The sequence below is a fragment of the Panulirus ornatus genome, chromosome 11 (genome assembly GCF_036320965.1).
Source record: "Panulirus ornatus isolate Po-2019 chromosome 11, ASM3632096v1, whole genome shotgun sequence".
Lineage (NCBI taxonomy): Eukaryota > Metazoa > Arthropoda > Malacostraca > Decapoda > Palinuridae > Panulirus > Panulirus ornatus.
In genome coordinates, this window is record NC_092234.1 from 34,807,342 (window position 1) to 34,824,697 (window position 17,356).

Here is a 17,356-nt window from a genome sequence, read left to right on the forward strand (position 1 = left end):
TGAGTGGTGGGATGAAGAAGTAAAGTTGTCAGAAGAAGAGAAAAGAAAAGTGTTTGGACAATACTTGCAAGGAAGGAGTGCAAATGACTGGGAGATGTAAAAAAGAAAGTGGTATAAGGTCAAGAGAAAGGCGCAAGGGTTGAAAAAGATGGCAAATGAGTGTTGGGGTGAGAGAGTATCATTAAACTTTTGGGAGAATAAAAAGATGATTTGGAAGGAGGTAAATAATGTGCATAGGACAAGAGAATAAATGGGAACATCAGTAAACAGGGCAAGTGGGGCAGTAATAACAGGTAGTGATGAAGTGAGATGGGGATGGAGTGAGTATTTTGAAGGTTTGTTGAATGTGTTTGATGATAGAGTGGCAGATATAGGGTGTTTTGGTTGGGGTGGTGTGAGAAGTGAAAGGGGTCAGGGAGAATGGTTTGGTTGAGAGGGAAGAGGTAGTGAAAGCTTTGTGGAAGATGAAATCTAGCAAGGCGGCAGGTTTAGATGGTATTGCAATAAAATTCATTAAAAGAGGGGATGACTGTTTTGTTGACTGATTGGTAAGGATATTCAATGTATGTATGGATCATGATGAACAGCCACAAGATTGGTGGAATGCATGCATAGTGCCAAGGTACAAAGGCAAAGGGGATAAAGGCAAGTGTTCAAACTAAAGAGGTATAAGTTAGTTGAGAATTCCTGGGAATTATATGGGAGGGTATTGATTGAGAGGGTAAAGGCATGTACAGAGCATCAGACTGAGGAGGAGCAGTGTGGTTTCAGAAGTGGTAGAGGAAGTGTGGATCAGGTGTTTGGTTTAAAGAATGGAGTGAGAAATACTTAGAAAAACAGATGGATTTGTATGTAGCATTAATAGATCTGGAGAGAGCATATGATAGGGTTGATAGAGATGCTTTGTGGAAGGTTTAAAGAGTATATGGTGTGGGAGGTAAGTTGCTAGAAACAGTGAAAAAAGTTTACCAAGGATGTAAGGCATGTATACAAGTAGGAAGAGAGGAGAGTGAATGGTTTCCAGTGAATGTCAGATTTGTAGCAGGGGTGCGTGATGTCCCCATGGTTTTTAATTCATTTATGGATGGGGTGGTCAGGGAGGTGAATACAAAAGTTTTGGAGATAGGGGCAAGTATGCAGTCTGTGGTGGATGAGAGGGTTTGGGAAGTGGGTCAGTTGTCGTTCACTGATGATACAGCGCTGGTGGCTGATTCATGTGAGAAATTGCAGAGCTTGGTGACTGAGTTTGGTAAAGTGTGTGAAAGAAGAAAGTTGAGAGTAAATGTGAATATGAGCAAGGCTATCAGGTTCAGTAGGGTTGAGGGACAAGTTAACTGGGAGGTAAGTTTGAATGGAGAAAAACTGGAGGAAGTAAAGTGTTTTAGATATCTGGGAGTGGACTTAGCAGTGGATGGAACCATGGAAGAGGAAGTGAGTCAGGGTGTGGGATGGGAGAAGGTTATGGGAGCGGTGAAGAATGTGTGGAAGGCAAGAACATTATCTCAGAGAGCAAAAATGGGTATGTTTGAAGGAATAGTGGTTTCAACAATGTTATATGGTTGTGAGGCATGGGCTTTAGATAGGGTTTAACAGAGGAGGGTGGATGTGTTGGAAATTAAATGTTTGAGGACAATATGTGGTTTAAAAAGGTTTGATTAAGTAATGAATGGGTAAGACAGATGTGTTGTAATAAAAAGTGTGGTTGAGAGAGCAGAAGAGGGTATGTTGAAATAGTTTGGACAAATGGAGAGAATGAGTGAGGAAAGATTAACAAAAAGGATATATGTGTCAGGGATGGAGGGAACAAGGAGAAGCGGGAAACCAAATTGGAGGTGGAAGGAGAGAAAAGAATTCTGAGTGATCTGGGCCTGAAGATACAGGAGGGTGAGAGGCGTGCAAGGAATAGAGTGAATTGGGATGATGTACAAAGGCAAGGGGATAAAGGTGAATGTTGAAATTACAGAGGTATAATTTTGTTCAGAATTCCTGGGAAATTATATATGAGGGCATTGATTGAGAGGGTAAAGGCATGTACAGAGCATCAGAATGGGGAAGATCAGTGTGGTTTTAGAAGTGGTAAAGGATGTGTGGATCAGGTGTTTGCTTTCAGGAATGTATGAGAAAAATACTTAGAAAAACAGATGGATTTGTATATAGTATTTATGGATCTGGAGAAGGCATATGAGAGGGTTGATATAGATGTTTCATTGAAGGTTTGAAGAGTATAAGGTGTAAGAGTTAAGTTGCCTGAAGCAGTGAAAAGTTTTTAACCAAGGATGTAAGGCATGTGTAAGAGTAGGAAGAGAGGAGAGAGCCTGGTTCCCAGTGAATGTCAGTTTGCGGCAGGGGTTCATGATGTCTCCATGGTTGTTTAATTTGTTTATGGATGGAGTGGTTAGGGAGGCGAATGCAAGAGTTTTGGAGAGATGGTCAAGTATGCAGTCTGTTGTGGATGAGAGGGCTTGGGAAGTGAGTCAGTTGTTGTTCGCTGATAATACAACGCTGGTGGCTGATTTGGGTGAGAAACTGCAGAGGTTGGTGACAGAGTCTGGTAAAGTGTGTGAAAGAAGAAAGCTGAGAGTGAATATGAACAAGAGCAAGGTTATTACGTTCAGTAGGGCTGAGGGACAAGTGAATTGGGAGGTAAGTTTGAATACAGAAAAACTGGAGGAAGTGAAGTGTTTTAGATGTCTGGGAGTGGACTTAGCAGTGGATGGAACCATGGAAGTGGAAGTGTGTCACAGGGTGGGGGAGGAGGAGAAGGTTCTGGGAGCATTGAAGAATGTGTGGAAGGTGAGAATGTTATCACAGAGAGCAAAAATGGGTATGTTTCAAGGAATTGTGGTTCCAACAATGTTACATGGTTGCGAGGCATGGGCTATTGATAGGGTTGTGTGGAGGAGGGTGGATGTGTTGGAAATGAGATGTTTGAGGACAATATGTGGTGTGAGGTGATCTGATCAAGTAATTAATGAAAAGGTACGAGGGATGTGTGGAAATAAAAAGTGTGGTTGAGAGAGCAGAAGAGGGTGTGTTGAAATGGCTTGGACACATGGACAGAATGAGTGTGGAAAGATTAACAAAGAGGATATGTGTCAGAGGTGGAGGGGAGAAGCGGAAGACCAAATTGGAGGTGGAAGGATGGAGTGAAAAAGATTTTGAGCGATCAGGGCCTGAACATACAGGAAGGTGAAAGATGTGCAAGGAATAGAGTGAACTGGAGTGATATGGTAAACTGGGGTCAACATGCTATCAATGGATTGAACCAGGGCATGTAAAGCGTCTGGGGTAAACCATGGAAAGGTCTGTGGGGCCTGGATGTGGAAAGGGAGCTGTGGTTTCAGTGCATTACAAATGAGAGCTAGAGACTGAGTGTGAACGAATGTGACCTTTTCCGTCTTTTTCTAGGCTACCTTGCTAGAGGGGGGATGCTTTTTCATGTGTGGTGGGGTGGCGACAGGAATGGATGAAGGCAGCAAGTATGAATATGCACATATGTCTATATATGTATATGTCTGTGCATGTATATGTGAATGTATACGTTGAAATGTATATGTATATATATGTGCGTGTGTGGGCATTTATGTATATACATTTGTATGTGGGTGGTTGGGCCATTCCTCATTTGTTTCCTTGCACTACCTCGCTAATGTGGGAGACAGCGATTAAGTATAATAAATATATGAATAAATATATATAAAGAAGAGAGAATGTTGGGGAGAAGAGAGTGGTGAGAGCAAGTGAGCTTGGAATGGAGACTATTAAACACCCAGGCTCAATCATGATTTAGGGGTGCCTCAGTGTAAGAAATAGGGTGTAGGGGATTTCAGGTGCTACCCAAAAACATTACAATGAATGGAGACCCCTACACTGAAGCTCTTCATGACCACATGATGAATTTTTAAGAGATCCACAGCTGCAACTTCTTTATGCAAGACAGTGCACCATGTCACAAGACAAAGAAGGTCATGAAATGGTTGTCAGATAAGCTGGTGAATATCCTTTAATGGCCTGGGTATTCTCCAGACCTGAATCCCATCAAGGAGCTGTGGTCTCACATGAAACTTGAACTTCAAAAAAGGAACAGCTGGTTGAACAATATTGACCTTACTGCAGAACCCTTACTGACTCCATGCTGCAGCGCATACAAGCTATTCTGAGGGCATATGGTGGCCACACTAAGTATCAAAATAAAGAAAATGAAAGTTTTTCCCATTCTTCAGACTTTCTGCAGGAACTGTATATTTCATCCCTGGGGATAGGGGAGATAGAACACTTCCCACATATTCCCTGCGTGTTGCAGAAGGCGACTAAAAGGGATGGGAGTAGGAGACTGGATATCCTTCCCTTCTGTCTTTACTCTTACAAAAAATGAAACAGAGAAGGGGCCAAGTGAGTGTTCTTCCCTCGAACGATAAGTCATCTGTACTTGACACTACCTTGCTAATGCAAGAAATGGTGACTATGTACAAAAAAATTTGATATTCATATATCTTAGGAGTATCAGGACATAAATTCTAAGCTGATGTGGGTAAAAATGAAAGTGAATTGTGAGAGATGGGTGATATTAGTTCTTATATACCTAGCAATGAGAAGAAAGATCACAAGAGGCAAGTGTTCCAAGAGCAGCTGAGCAAGTATGACTGCAGTTTTGATGTAAGAGACAGGATATTAGTGAAGAGTGATTTGAATGCAAAGGTGAGGAATATGGCAGTTGAGGGTATAACTCAGAGGGGTGGCATGGGGGATAAATATTAACTGATAGGTATGTGATACTTTTGAATGTAAATGTGCTGAAAGGGGTAGCTGATGGGATATCTGATCACTATCAGACATCCCACATTCAGAACATTAGGTAGGATCCTCAAGAATCACCGCACTAGAGTTGCCAAACTGACATAGGTAAAAATGAAAGTGAGTTGTGTGAGATTGGTGATTATTTGTGCTCATGCACCTGGAGTTGCCAAACTGACATAGGTAAAAATGAAAGTGAGTTGTGTGAGATTGGTGATTATTAGTGCTCATGCACCTGGCCATGAGAAGAAAGATGAGAGGTAAGTGTTCTGTGAGTGGGTGAGTGATTAAGTCAAAATCTTTAAGCAAGCGATTGGGTATTAGTGGTGGATGCTTTAAATGCGAGTGAGTGATGTGGCAGTTGATGGTATAATCAATAATTAAGGAGCATGGGATATTCATTGCATTGTATGGAAATGGTAAACAGATTGTGGCGCTGTGTGCTTAAAAAAGACCAGTAATTGGGAATACCTGGTTTAAAAAGGGGAACATACATAAGCATAAGAGAGTAGGAAAGATGGTATGCAGCCATTATTGGCTTACATACTAAATGATATGCAAGTAAAAGAGGGACTCATAGACATGAATGTGCTGAGAGGAGGCAACAGGTTGGATGACTGATCATTACCTGTTGGAAACAAGGGTGAAAATTTGAGGAGATTTTTAGAAAAGAGGAAACAACATGGGTGAGAATTGGGTGGTGAAAGTATATGAACTTAGAAAAGCCTTGTGAGAAGAAATACCAAGAGAGATTGAGTGTAGAATCACAAAAGATGAGAGCAAACAAAGGTAGAGGAGTGGTGAGGAATGGGAGGTATTTAGGGTGGCAGGGATGACATGGGTGAGAGAAGTTTGTGGCATACAGGCAAAACATGGGCAGGTATGAAAGGGTAGCAAATGGTGGGATGGTGAGGTAAAGTTTCTAGAGAAGAAGAAACAAGTGCATGGACAGTACTTACAAGTAGGAGTGTAAATGACAGGGAGACATACAAGAGAAAGTAACAAGAGGTCAAGAGGAAGGTGCAAGGGTTGAAAAAGTGGGAAAATGAGTCGGGATGAGTGAGTACTAGTAAACTTCAGGAAGAACAAGACATCTAGGGAAGAGGTTAATAGTGTGACAAAAACAAAAGAACATCAAGGAAGCCAACAGAGAGGTGGTAACATGTAGTGGTGATAAGAGGAGGAGATGGATTGAATATTTAAAAGGTCTGTTAAATTTGTTTGATATGATGACTAATGTAGGGAGTTTTGGTCAGGGAGGTATATGAAGTGAGAGAATCATGAAAAGTGGTTTGGTGAAGAAAGAAGAGGTGGCAAAAGCTTTGCGCACAATAAATTGCAGTAAGGCCACTGAAGCATGTGGTATCATTGTTGAATTTCTTAGGAAGGGGAGGGAGTGACTGTGCTGATGATTGGTTAGTTAGGAATTTCAATCAATATATGGATTATAATGAGGTGCCTAAAGATTGGCAGAATGCACATATAGTGCCACTGTTTAAAGGCAAGGGGAAAAAAGGTGAGTGTTTGAATTACAGAATCTGTATGTGGATTTTGCAGATCTGGTGAAAGCATGTAGAAATGCCTTGTGAAAGGTCTTACTAATATATGATATAGGAAGAAAACTACTAGAAACAGTGAAAAGTTTATAATGAGGGTGTAAGGCATGTGTGAAACTATGAAGAAAGGAGAGTGAATGGTTCCAGATGAAGGATGGTCTCCAGCAGGGGTGTGTGATGTCACCATGGCCGTTTAATTTGTTTACGGGTGGGGTAGTGAGGGAGGTAAATGCAAGGGTCTTGGAGAGATGGGACAGTATGCAGTCTGTAGGGTTTGCAGGGGTCTGGAAAGCGAATAAGTTGTTGTTTGCTGATGACAAAGCACTGGAGACAGATTTTAGTGAAACTACAGAAGTTGGTGTTTGACTACGGGAGTGTGTGTGAAAGGAGGAAGTTGAAATCTTTGGAAGCTCATTACATACCTGTTTCACAGTAGACCAATTGGTGAACTAAATCCACTGTTGGAAAACTGCCCTGTAGAGCTCCTCCTAACCTAAGGTCCCGTATATCAACACTGTGCTCTCCTCCAACCAGAAGTATGTCACCTTTTCCTTTGGTGACACCCCGACCTCCTGCACGTTCCAAGCCTGCAACATCTTGACGCGTGAAGTGATGGACTGAGATGACACGTACCATTCTGCTGTTGACAGGCAATTTGTTAAAGTAACTCGAGAAAAACCTCATAGCTCTTTTGTCATTACTGAAATCAAATTACTTCATCTTCAATTTAACGAGTAAGTGAATTAAGATTTAGAGTACTGGTCTAACTAGTATCAACTTCATGAAAGTAAACATATACCAAAGATACAAAGAAATGGAGCATGAGGCTATGTGCACTTAATGTAATCCTTATTAACAGAAATGTACTTTAAAAGTAACAAGAGGACAGATAAAATAAATCTAATGGCATCTATGATTATGTGTAATATGATGGGTGACTATAATACTAGACACTGGCTAGTCCTGAAGCTGTTTGAAACTAAGGTGTGTACTCATTGTAAAAAAAAAGATATCTTACCACTTTTTGCGTGAAAAAATTTGACACCACAGATGAAGGATCATGAGAAATGCCTATTAGTCTAGCCTCATACTAGTAGCCCTGCTTTCGTGATCTACCAATCCATCTATCTATCTATCTATAACTCTGATGCCTGCTCCCTCTCTATCTATAACTCTGATGCCTGCTCCCTCTGGAAACTCATATCAAGGGAGTGGCCCAGCAAAAAAAGCCTCCAGTTATCCTTATTCTTACATGCCTCCAATACATAAACCATTCTATGCATACTTCCACCATTCCTCTCCCTCCAACACTCTCCCACTCCATTTCTCCATGTCACGAGTCATCTTCCTCTCACACCACCCCCTTCAATTGTGCTATCATACACACTGTAAACACCCCATCTTTTATTCTTTCCACATGCCTAAACCACCTCAAAGTATTACGTTTTACTCACTCTACCACTCCACCTTTCAATCCTTTGCATTTCCTGCCATACTAAATCTCTCATACATCCCCTCATTACTTTCTTCATTTCATACAGTTATGCCACATGCTCCTCTCAAATAGCTCATTTCATAAGCCTGGATTCTTGACCTCTGTGACTCATTCCATGTCATGTTTTGGCTACAAAGGTCAGGGTTGGGAAAAATATGCTGTCTTTAATCCTTTCTGTATTTCCATACTTACATCTTTAATCATCATCATCCTATTAAGGGATTCATGGCTCTACTATCCTGTACTGCTTTCTTCCTTATCTTTTCTTCCACATCACGAAACCTACCCAAAATAAGTCCCAAATATTCAAATTCTCTAACCTCTTCCAGTCTTTCTCCCCCTATACCGATAACACAGTTTAGTACACTCTTTCACTCAAAAGGGTTTAGTAAAATCTAAACTTTCACTCTGTTTCCTTTCAAACATCATTGCTTTACTTTCACTTGCACTTACCTTCAATTGCTTACACGTACACATACCGTAAAAGACACGCAAAATCTTCAGGTACTCCTCTTTACTCTCAGCAAATAACATAGTACAATCCGCAAACAGGTTTATCTCAAGCCACTGTACTTCACCACAACACTCCACCTTTGCTTCCCCTTTCCCTAGTTTTGCTTTCATCTCTCTCATCACTCCATCCATATAATGGGTAAGGGGAGTGGGGAAGGAATGGGATGTACTTAGGGAGCAGTGATGGCTTGCGCAAAAGATGCTTGTGGCACGAGAAGCTTGGGAGGTGGACAGATTAGAAAGGGTAGTGAGTGGTGGGATGAAGAAGTAAGATTATTAGTGAAAGAGAAGAGAGAGGCATTTGGACAATTATTGCAGGGAAATAATGCAAATGAGTGGGAGATGTATAAAAGAAAGAGGCAGGAGGTCAAGAGAAAGGTGCAAGAGGCGAAAAAGAGGGCAAATGAGAGTTGGGGTGAGAGAGTATCATTAAATTTTAAGGAGAATAAAAAGATGTTTTGGAAAAAGGTAAATAAAGTGCATAAGACAAGGGAACAAATGGGAACTTCAGTGAAGGGGGCTAATGGGGAGGTGATAACAAGTAGTGGTGATGTGAGAAGGAGATGGAGTGAGTATTTTGAAGGTTTCTTGAATGTGTTTGATGATAGAGTGGCAGATATAGGGTGTTTTGGTTGAAGTGGTGTGCAAAGTGAGAGGGTTAGGGAAAATGATTTGGTAAACAAAGAAGAAGTAGTAAAAGCTTTGCGGAAGATGAAAGCCAGCAAGACAGCGGGTTTGGATGGTATTGCAGTGGAATTTATTAAAAAAGGGGGTGACTGTATTGTTGACTGGTTGGTAAGGTTATTTAATGTATGTATGATTCATGGTGGTGCCTGAGAATTGACAGAATGCTTGCATAGTGCCACTGTACAAAGGCAAAGTGGATAAGAGTGAGTGCTCCAATTACAGAGGTATAAGTTTGTTGAGTATTCCTGGTAAATTATATGGGAGGGTACTGATTGAGAGGGTGAAGGCATGTACAGAGCATCAGATTGGGGAAGAGCAGTGTGGTTTCAGAAGTGGTAAAGGATGTGTGGATCAGGTGTTTGCTTTGAAGAATGTATGTGAGAAATACTTAGAAAAGCAAATGGATTTGTATGTAGCATTTATGGATCTGGAGAAGGCATATGATAGAGTTGATAGAGATGCTCTGTGGAAGGTATTAAGAATATATGGTGTGGGAATCAAGTTGTTAGAAGCAGTGAAAAGTTTGTATTGAGGATGTGAGGCATACGTATGTGTAGGAAGAGAGGAAAGTGATTTGTTTATGGATGGAGTTGTTAGGGAGGTGAATGCAAGAGCTTTGGAAAGAGGGGCAAGTACGCAGTCTGTTGTGGATGAGAGAGCTTGGGAAGTGAGTCAGTTGTTGTTCACTGATGATACAGCGCTGGTGGCTGATTCATGTGAGAAACTGCAGAAGCTGGTGACTGAGTTTGGTAAAGTGTGTGAAAGAAGAAAGTTGAGAGTGTATGTGAATAAGAGCAAGGTTATTAGGTACAGTAGGATTGAGGGTCAAGTAAATTGGGAGGTAAGTTTGAATGGAGAAAAACTGGAGGAAGTGAAGTGTTTTAGATATCTGGGAGTGGATTTAGCAGTGGATGGAACCATGGAAGTGGAAGTGAATCACAGGGTGGGGGAGGGGGCGAAAGTTCTGGGACCATTGAAGAATGTGTGGAAGACGAGAACATTATCTCGGAAAGCAAAAATGGGTATGTTTGAAGGAATAGTGGTTCCAACAATGTTATATGGTTGCGAGGCATGGGCTATGGATAGAGTTGTGCAGAGGAGGGTGGATGTGCTGGAAATGAGTTGTTTGAGGACAATATGTGGTGTGAGGGTAAGAGAGATGTGTGATAATAAAAAGAGTGTGGTTGAGAGAGCAGAAGAGGGTGTTTTGAAATGGTTTGGTCACATGGAGAGAATGAGTGAGGAAAGACTGACAAAGAGGATATATGTGTCAGAGGTGAAGGGAACGAGGAGAAGTGGGAGACCAAATTGGAGGTGGAAAGATGGAGTGAAAAAGATTTTGAGTGATCGGGGCCTGAACATGCAGGAGGGTGAAAGGCGTGAAAGGAATAGAGTGAATTGGAACGATGTGGTATACCAGGATCGACGTGCTGCCAATGGATTGAACTAGGGCATGTGAAGCGTCTGGGGTAAACCATGGAAAGTTCTGTGGGGCCTGGATGTGAAAAGCGAGCTGTGGTTTCAGTGCATTATCACATGACACCTAGAGACTGAGTGTGAACGAATATGGCCTTTGTTGTCTTTTCCTAGCGCTACCTCGCACACATGAGGGGGGAGGGGGTTGTTATTTCATGTGTGGCGAGATGGCGATGGGAATGAATAAAGGCAGACAGTATGAATTATGTACATGTGTATATATATGTATATGTCTGTGTGTGTATATATATGTATAAACTGAGATGTACAGGTATGTATATTTGGGTGTGTAGACGTGTATGTTTATACATGTGTATGTGGGTGGGTTGGGACATTCTTTCGTCCATTTCCTTGCGCTACCTCGCTAACACAGGAGACAGCGATAAAGCAAAATAAAAAAACAATAATACATTATTTATACATTATATATATATACATTATCTCAGAAAGCAAAAATGGGTATGTTTGAAGGAAAAGTGGTTCGAACAATGTTATATGGTTGCAAGGCGTGGGCTATACATAGAGATGTGCGCAGGAGGGTGGATGTGCTGGAAATGAGATGTTTGAGGACAATATTTGGTGTGAGGTGGTTTGATCAAGTAAGTAATAATAGGGTAAGAGAGATGTGTGGTAATAAAAAGAGTGTGGTTGAGAGAGCAGAAGAGGGTGTTTTGAAATGGTTTGTTCACATGGAGAGAATAAGTGAGGAAAGACTGACAAAGAGGATATACGTGTCAGAGGTGGAGGGAACAAGGAGAACTGGGAGACCAAATTGGAGGTGGAAAGATAAAGTGAAAAAGATTTTGAGTGATCAGGGCCTGAACATGCAGGAGGGTGAGAGGCGTGCAAGGAATAGAGTGAACTGGAACAATGTGGTATACCGGGGTCGATGTGCTGTCAATGGATTGAACCAGGGCATGTGAAGCGTCTGGGGTAAACCATGGAAAGTTTTGTGGGGCCTGGATGTGGAAAGGGAGCTGTGGTTTTGGTGCATTATTACATGACAGCTAGAGACTGAGTGTGAACGAATGTGGCCTTTGTTGTCTTTTCCTAGCGCTACCTGGCACACATGAGGGGGAGGGGGTTGTTATTTCATGAGTGGCGGGGTGGCGATGGGAATGAATGAAGGCAGACAGTATGAATTATATACATGTGTATATATGTATATGTCTGTGTGTGTGTATATATGTATGTTTACGTTGAGATGTATAGGTATGTATATGTGCGTGTATGGACGTGTATGTATATACATGTGTATGTGGGTGGGCTGGGCCATTCTTTTGTCTGTTTCCTTGCGCTACCTCACTAACGCAGGAGACAGCGACATGGCAAAGTAAAATAAATATACATATATATATTTTTTTTTTGCTTTGTCGCTGTCTCCCGCGTTTGCGAGGTAGCGCAAGGAAACAGACGAAAGAAATGGCCCAACCCACCCCCATACACATGTATATACATACGTCCACACACGCAAATATACATACCTACACAGCTTTCCATGGTTTACCCCAGACGCTTCACATGCCTTGATTCAATCCACTGACAGCACATCAACCCCGGTATACCACATCGCTCCAATTCACTCTATTCCTTGCCCTCCCTTCACCCTCCTGCATGTTCAGGCCCCGATCACACAAAATCTTTTTCACTCCATCTCTCCACCTCCAATTTGGTCTCCCACTTCTCGTTCCCTCCACCTCCGACACATATATCCTCTTGGTCAATCTTTTCTCACTCATTCTCTCCATGTGACCAAACCATTTCAAAACACCCTCTTCTGCTCTCTCAACCACACTCTTTTTATTTCCACACATCTCTCTTACCCTTACGTTACTTACTCGATCAAACCACCTCCCACCACACATTTTCCTCAAACATCTCATTTCCAGCACATCCATCCTCCTGCGCACAACTCTATCCATAGCTCACGCCTCGCAACCATACAACATTGTTGGAACCACTATTCCTTCAAACATACCCATTTTTGCTTTCTGAGATAATGTTCTCGACTTCCACACATTCTTCAAGGCTCCCAGGATTTTCGCCCCCTCCCCCACCCTATGATCTACTTCCGCTTCCATGGTTCCATCCGCTGCCAGATTCACTCCCAGATATCTAAAACACTTTACTTCCTCCAGTTTTTCTCCATTCAAACTTACCTCCCAACTGACTTGACCCTCAACCCTACTGTACCTAATTACCTTGCTCTTATTCACATTTACTCTTAACTTTCTTCTTTCACACACTTTACCAAACTCAGTCACCAGCTTCTGCAGTTTCTCACCCAAATCAGCCACCAGCACTGTATCATCAGCAAACAACAACTGACTCACTTCCCAAGCTCTCTCATCCCCAACAGACTTCATACTTGCCCCTCTTTCCAAAACTCTTGCATTTACCTCCCTAACAACCCCATCCATAAACAAATTAAACAACCATGGAGACATCACACACCCCTGCCGCAAACCTACATTCACTGAGAACCAATCACTTTCCTCTCTTCCTACACGTACACATGCCTTACATCCTCAATAAAAACTTTTCACTGCTTCGAACAACTTGCCTCCCACACCATATATTCTTAATACCTTCCACAGAGCATCTCAATCAACTCTATCATATGCCTTCTCCAGATCCATAAATGCTACATACAATTCCATTTGCTTTTCTAAGTATTTCTCACATACATTCTTCAAAGCAAACACCTGATCCACACATCCTCTACCACTTCTGAAACCACACTGCTCTTCCCCAATCTGATGCTCTGTACATGCCTTCACCCTCTCAATCAAGACCCTCCCATATAATTTACCAGGAATACTCAACAAACTTATACCTCTGTAATTTGAGCACTCACTCTTATCCCCTTTGCCTTTGTACAATGGCACTATGCACGCATTCCGCCAATCCTCAGGCACCTCACCATGAGTCATACATACATTAAATAACCTTACCAACCAGTCAATAATACAGTCACCCCCTTTTTTAATAAATTCCACTGCAATACCATCCAAACCTGCCGCCTTGCTGGCTTTCATCTTCCGCAAAGCTTTTACTACCTCTTCTCTGTTTACCAAATCATTTTCCCTAACCCTCTCACTTTGCACACCACCTCGACCAAAACACCCTATATCTGCCACTCTATCATCAAACACATTCAACAAACCTTCAAAATACTCACTCCATCTCCTTCTCACATCACCACTACTTGTTGTCACCTCCCCATTAGCGCCCTTCACTGAAGTTCCCATTTGCTCCCTTGTCTTATGCACTTTATTTACCTCCTTCTAGAACATCTTTTTATTCTCCCTAAAATTTAATGATGCTCTCTCACCCCAACTCTCATTTGCCCTCTTTTTCACCTCTTGCACCTTTCTCTTGACCTCCTGTCTCTCTCTTTTATACATCTCCCACTCAATTGCATTTTTTCCCTGCAAAAATCGTCCAAATGCCTCTCTCTTCTCTTTCACTAATAATCTTACTTCTTCATCCCACCACTCACTACCCTTTCTAATCAACCCACCTCCCACTCTTCTCATGCCACAAGCATCTTTTGCGCAATCCATCACTGATTCCCTAAATACATCCCATTCCTCCCCCACTCCCCTTACTTCCATTGTTCTCACCTTTTTCCATTCTGCACTCAGTCTCTCCTGGTACTTCCTCACACAAGTCTCCTTCCCAAGCTCACTTACTCTCACCACCCTCTTCACCCCAACATTCACTCTTCTTTTCTGAAAACCCATACAAATCTTCACCTTAGCCTCCACAAGATAATGATCAGACATCCCTCCAGTTGCACCTCTCAGCACATTAACATCCAAAAGTCTCTCTTTCGCGCGCCTGTCAATTAACACGTAATCCAATAACGCTCTCTGGCCATCTCTCCTACTTACATACGTATACTTATGTATATCTCGCTTTTTAAACCAGGTATTCCCAATCATCAGTCCTTTTTCAGCACATAAATCTACAAGCTCTTTACCATTTCCATTTACAACACTGAACAGCCCATGTATACCAATTATTCCCTGAACTGCCACATTACTCACCTTTGCATTCAAATCACCTATCACTATAACCCGGTCTCGTGCATCAAAACCACTAACACACTCATTCAGCTGCTCCCAAAACACTTGCCTCTCATGATCTTTCTTCTCATGCCCAGGTGCATATGCACCAATAATCACCCATCTCTCTCCATCAACTTTCAGTTTTACCCATATTAATCGAGAATTTACTTTCTTACATTCTATCACACACTTTACCAAACTCAGTCACCAGCTTCTGCAGTTTCTCACATGAATCAGCCACCAGCGCTGTATCATCAGCAAAACAACAACTGACTCACTTCCCAAGCTCTCTCATTCCCAACAGACTTCATACTTGCCCCTCTTTCCAAAACTCTTGCATTCACCTCTTTTTTTTTTTTTTTTTTATACTTTGTCGCTGTCTCCCGCGTTTGCGAGGTAGCGCAAGGAAACAGACAAAAGAAATGGCCCAACCCCCCCCCCCATACACATGTACATACACACGTCCACACACGCAAATATACATACCTACACAGCTTTCCATGGTTTACCCCAGACGCTTCACATGCCTTGATTCAATCCACTGACAGCACGTCAACCCCTGTATACCACATCGCTCCAATTCACTCTATTCCTTGCCCTCCTTTCACCCTCCTGCATGTTCAGGCCCCGATCACACAAAATCTTTTTCACTCCATCTTTCCACCTCCAATTTGGTCTCCCTCTTCTCCTCGTTCCCTCCACCTCCGACACATATATCCTCTTGGTCAATCTTTCCTCACTCATTCTCTCCATGTGCCCAAACCATTTCAAAACACCCTCTTCTGCTCTCTCAACCACGCTCTTTTTATTTCCACACATCTCTCTTACCCTTACGTTACTTACTCGATCAAACCACCTCACACCACACATTTTCCTCAAACATCTCATTTCCAGCACGTCCATCCTCCTGCGCACAACTCTATCCATAGCCCACGCCTCGCAACCATACAACATTGTTGGAACCACTATTCCTTCAAACATACCCATTTTTGCTTTCCGAGATATTGTTCTCGACTTCCACACATTTTTCAAGGCTCCCAAAATTTTCGCCCCCTCCCCCACCCTATGATCCACTTCCGCTTCCATGGTTCCATCCGCTGACAGATCCACTCCCAGATATCTAAAACACTTCACTTCCTCCAGTTTTTCTCCATTCAAACTCACCTCCCAATTGACTTGACCCTCAACCCTACTGTATCTAATAACCTTGCTCTTATTCACATTTACTCTTAACTTTCTTCTTCCACACACTTTACCAAACTCAGTCACCAGCTTCTGCAGTTTCTCACATGAATCAGCCACCAGCGCTGTATCATCAGCGAACAACAACTGACTCACTTCCCAAGCTCTCTCATCCCCAACAGACTTCATACTTGCCCCTATTTCCAAAACTCTTGCATTTACCTCCCTAACAACCCCATCCATAAACAAATTAAACAACCATGGAGACATCACACACCCCTGCCGCAAACCTACATTCACTGAGAACCAATCACTTTCCTCTCTTCCTACACGTACACATGCCTTACATCCTCGATAAAAACTTTTCACTGCTTCTAACAACTTGCCTCCCACACCATATATTCTTAATACCTTCCACAGAGCATCTCTATCAACTCTATCATATGCCTTCTCCAGATCCATAAATGCTACATACAAATCCCTTTGCTTTTCTAAGTATTTCTCACATACATTCTTCAAAGCAAACACCTGATCCACACATCCTCTACCACTTCTGAAACCACACTGCTCTTCCCCAATCTGATGCTCTGTACATGCCTTCACCCTCTCAATCAACACCCTCCCATATAATTTACCAGGAATACTCAACAAACTTATACCTCTGTAATTTGAGCACTCACTCTTATCCCCTTTGCCTTTGTACAATGGCACTATGCATGCATTCCGCCAATCCTCAGGCACCTCACCATGAGTCATACATACATTAAATAACCTTACCAACCAGGCATTCACCTCTTATATATATATATATATAAGAGGTAGTAAAAGATTTGTGGAAGATGAAAGCTGGCAAGGCAGTGGGTTTGGATGGTATTGTAGTGGAATTTATTAAAAAAAAAAAAAAGGGGGGGTGACTGTATTGTTGACTGGTTTGTAAGATTATATAGTGTATGTATGACTCATGATGAGGTGCCTGAGGATTGGTGGAATGCTTGCATAGTGCCATTGTACAAAGGCAAAGGGGATAAAAGTGAGTGCTCAAATTACAGAGGTATACGTTTGTTGAGTATTCCTGGGAAACTGTATGGGAGGGTATTGATTGAGAGGGTGAAGGCATGTACAGAGCATCAGATTGGGGAAGAGCAGAGTGGTTTCAGAAGTGGTAGAGGATGTGTGGATCAGGTGTCTGCTTTAAAAAATGTATGTGAGAAATACTTAGAAAAGCAAATGGATTTGTATGTAGCATTTATGGATCTGGACAAAGCATATGATAGGGTTGATAGAGATGCTCTGTGAAAGGTATTAAAAATATATGGTGTGGGAGGCAAGTTGTTAGAAGCAGTGAAAAGTTTTTATTGAGGATGTAAGACATGCATACGTGTAGGAAGAGAGGAAAGTGATTGGTTCTTGGTGAATGTTGGTTTGCGGCAGGGGTGCGTGATGTCTCCATGGTTGTTTAATTTGTTAATGGATGGGGTTGTTAGGGAGGTGAATGCAAGAGTTTTGGAAAGAGGGGCAAGTATGCAGTCTGTTGTGGACGAGAGAGCTTGGAAAGTGAGTCGGTTCTTGTTCTCTGATGA

The 17,356-nt window shown here is 42.1% G+C and overlaps 1 protein-coding gene across 6 annotated transcripts in view; it reads right to left on the reverse strand.

The window, feature by feature from the left end:
- LOC139751395 (BLOC-2 complex member HPS3) overlaps positions 1-17,356 on the reverse strand; it is a 186,387-nt gene that overhangs the window by 135,763 nt on the left and 33,268 nt on the right. For 3 of the 6 annotated variants that reach the window (XM_071666777.1, XM_071666775.1, XM_071666779.1), the window contains one exon: positions 6,773-6,987. In XM_071666777.1, the coding sequence (XP_071522878.1) occupies positions 6,773-6,987 (215 nt within the window). Of the gene's footprint in view, positions 1-6,772; positions 6,991-17,356 lie in introns of all 6 variants that reach the window. The other 3 variants (XM_071666776.1, XM_071666774.1, XM_071666778.1) reach the window with 1 other exon arrangement.